This window comes from Crocodylus porosus, unplaced genomic scaffold, assembly GCF_001723895.1.
Source record: "Crocodylus porosus isolate Cpor-Errol unplaced genomic scaffold, CroPor_comp1, whole genome shotgun sequence".
NCBI lineage: Eukaryota > Metazoa > Chordata > Crocodylia > Crocodylidae > Crocodylus > Crocodylus porosus.
The window spans coordinates 1,952,783-1,955,506 of record NW_017728947.1 but is presented as its reverse complement, the minus strand read 5'-3'; the positions used below and the strand labels follow the sequence as shown (position 1 = coordinate 1,955,506).

At 55.1% G+C, this 2,724-nt stretch overlaps 2 protein-coding genes across 7 annotated transcripts in view; both read right to left on the bottom strand.

Annotated features, from left to right (window-relative positions):
• Positions 1-2,724, bottom strand: part of LOC109320799 (AP-2 complex subunit alpha-2) — a 621,923-nt gene that overhangs the window by 367,961 nt on the left and 251,238 nt on the right. The gene's annotated exons all lie outside the window — the stretch shown is intronic.
• Positions 1-2,724, bottom strand: part of GYS1 (glycogen synthase 1) — a 25,311-nt gene that overhangs the window by 6,966 nt on the left and 15,621 nt on the right. For both annotated transcript variants that reach the window (XM_019551074.1, XM_019551075.1), the window contains exons 7-10: positions 2,120-2,237; positions 1,546-1,666; positions 1,138-1,244; positions 233-292 (exon numbers count right to left, since the gene is read on the bottom strand). In XM_019551074.1, coding sequence (XP_019406619.1) covers positions 233-292; positions 1,138-1,244; positions 1,546-1,666; positions 2,120-2,237 — 406 coding nt within the window. The remainder of the gene's footprint in view (positions 1-232; positions 293-1,137; positions 1,245-1,545; positions 1,667-2,119; positions 2,238-2,724) is intronic.

Here is a 2,724-nt window from a genome sequence, read left to right as displayed (position 1 = left end):
CAGTGTGGGGGCAAGGACAGAGCCTCAGTCTGGATCCCCTCCCCTGCGCCCCAGGGACCCTACAGTACCTGCTCTGCCCAACCTAAGCCCCCAAACCCTTCCCCTTTCCCCCACAATCCCTGCCTCTTGATCAGATCCCCCATTAAGCCCCTTCCCAGCTAGAGAGGACAGCAACAGGCTGGCACCGCCCCCAACTCTGAACTCCACTGCTCCAAACTGGGGGAGCACTTACACTAAGAGAGACTCATAGAGCTTCTTCCCAAATTTCTCCTTCACAGCATTTGCTGTGTCCCTGCAGAAAGAGAAGAAGCAGAAAGAAGAAGAAAGAAGAGAGAGAAGGTGGTCACTGCAGGGAAAAGACAGGTGCCTGGGGTCCACCCCAGCTCCAACAGGGGAATGGGCTGTACCCCACTGCACCTGGGGAGGGTGGGAGTCCAGACCTCTGGGTTCTTCCTTTGACTTTGGAAATGGCACAGACTCCAGCAAACCACTGAACGGGGAAAGGGCAGGAGCACGGAAGCCTGCGTTCAACCATTGCTGTAGGAGAGTTCTGGAGTCTAATGAATCAAAGACAGCGGGGGATGGGTGCCCAGGTGCCTGGATTCTACCCCTGGATGTGGGAGGGTTGTAAAGTCCAGGGAGTCAGAACTGGGGAAGTGTGGGAACCTGGATGCCTGGGTTCCACCCCTGGCTCTGGACGACCTGGTGGCAGTCTATCAGGACATAAGGTGTGTGCATCAGGAACCGGGAGAACATCTGTTCACCAGGGCACCCCAAGGGAAGACAAGGTCCAATGGTCACAAACTCCTGGAAGACCATTTTAGGCTGGACATAAGGGAAAACTTCTTTACTGAGTCCCCAGGGCCTGGAATAGACTCCTGCCAAAGGTGGTGCAAGCACCTACTCTGGACACTTTCAAGAAACACTTGGATGCCTATTTTGCTGGGACCATTTGACCCCAGCTGACTTCCTGACCCTTGGGCAGAGGGCTGGACCCAGTCTTGCGAGGTTCCTTCCAGCCTTAATGTCTATGAAATCAGGTTGTGGGGTCTAGGGATTTAGAGCTGAGGGAAGGATGGGAGCCCAAACACCTGGGTCCTGGGAAGGTATTTTGGGGGTGGGGTTTGAAATGCTCACCAGAGCTGCTTGCGCACGGCCTGCCCCTTGAGGGTCTCCACATTGAAATTGTTGGTCCGCGCTGGCATGATAAAGAAGGCCACCACTGTGCTCTCGCTGCCATTCACCTGTGCAGAGCACCAGAGCAGTGGTCAGGAGGGGCAAAGCTTCTACAGTGCAGTGGCGGGCACCCTCCAGCAAGAGAAAGCGGGGAACAGCTGAGCCCCCATTCTTCCCCAAAGGACTGGACACCCTACACCACCTTTAGCAGATCCCACAGCAATGCCAAGGAAGAGTCCCCTACTTCCAGTCCAAACACCCCAGTAAGACCCCCCAGAACACAGACTTCTGGCAGCACAAGGGACCCCCTCCCCCTAAACCAGCCTGACTTAAGGGGACACCCATAATCTGCCCTTACCCCAACCTCACCCGCAGCAGGTAGTTCAGGCGGGCCAAGGCCTCCAGGAAGATGTCAGCCCCCTTGTTGGAGAACTCATAGCGCCCAGCAATGAAGAAGAAGAGGGTTTTATCGAGGTTGAAGTCCAAGTGTCTACAAGGGGGGTGGGGCATGAGGAACTTGTTAAAGACAGCCGGCCAGCGTGCTCCACCCCAGATGTGGCTGCATCAATGCTGAGCAAGGCATCTCTATATAGTAACCGCCCCACCCAGGGGCAGCTGCCTCTCTCCCCATATCTCCCAGTGATCCCAGTGGCAGGTGAGTGGGCACGGGGCTGTCTGCAACCCATGATTTCCCTGAGTTAAGACAGCTGGTGTCTTTCCATTACCAACCAATAGGGGCACCGGAGGGGCACTCCAGCACAAAAGAAGAGGGGTGGGGCCTGGTGGGTTTGAGCCGGGACACCTGGATTCTCTCCCAGCTCTAAGGGAAGTTGGACTGGGGGTTGGAGCAGTGGGGGGCTGGGAACTAGGACAGCTGGCTTCCACTGTGTTTGTGAATGGGTTCCAAGGGGGTGAGGGATGGGAATGGGAATCTATGACTCACCCATAGAAATGCCCCCGGACAAACTCCTGGATGCGGGCTTTGCTTTGGGCGTGCAAGTTCTGGAACTCATGCATGGCTGAGAATTTCTTCACATTTAAGCCATTGGGGGTCACCAGGTCTGGGAAAGTGCAGGGACAGGACAAGGCAGAAGCAAGGTGAAGGTCAGAATCACTTTGCAAGGATAGGATCTGCCCATCCTTTCCCTTCCTGTTCCATGTCATGTTCCTGTTCATTATTGTTCCTATTCGTTATTCATATATATTCCATGTCCATGTATGCTCCTGTTCATTCCTGAGGTCAATATGAACATGGGACAACAGTGTGGGGATGCGGTCAGGAAGGCCAACCATACCTTGTCAGGCATCCACAGATGCATCTCAAGCACGTCCAAGGAAGTGATCCTCTCCCTCTATGCGACACTGGTTAGGCCACAGTTGGAGTATGCATCCAATTCTGGGCGCCGCATTTCAGGAGGATTGTGAACATCATGGAGAATGTCCAGAGGAGGGCCACTTGCATGATGAGGGGGCGGCAGGGCAGGCCCTACAAGGAGAAGCTAAGGGACCTGAACCTGTTCAGCCTCCACAAGAGAAGGCTGAGGGGGG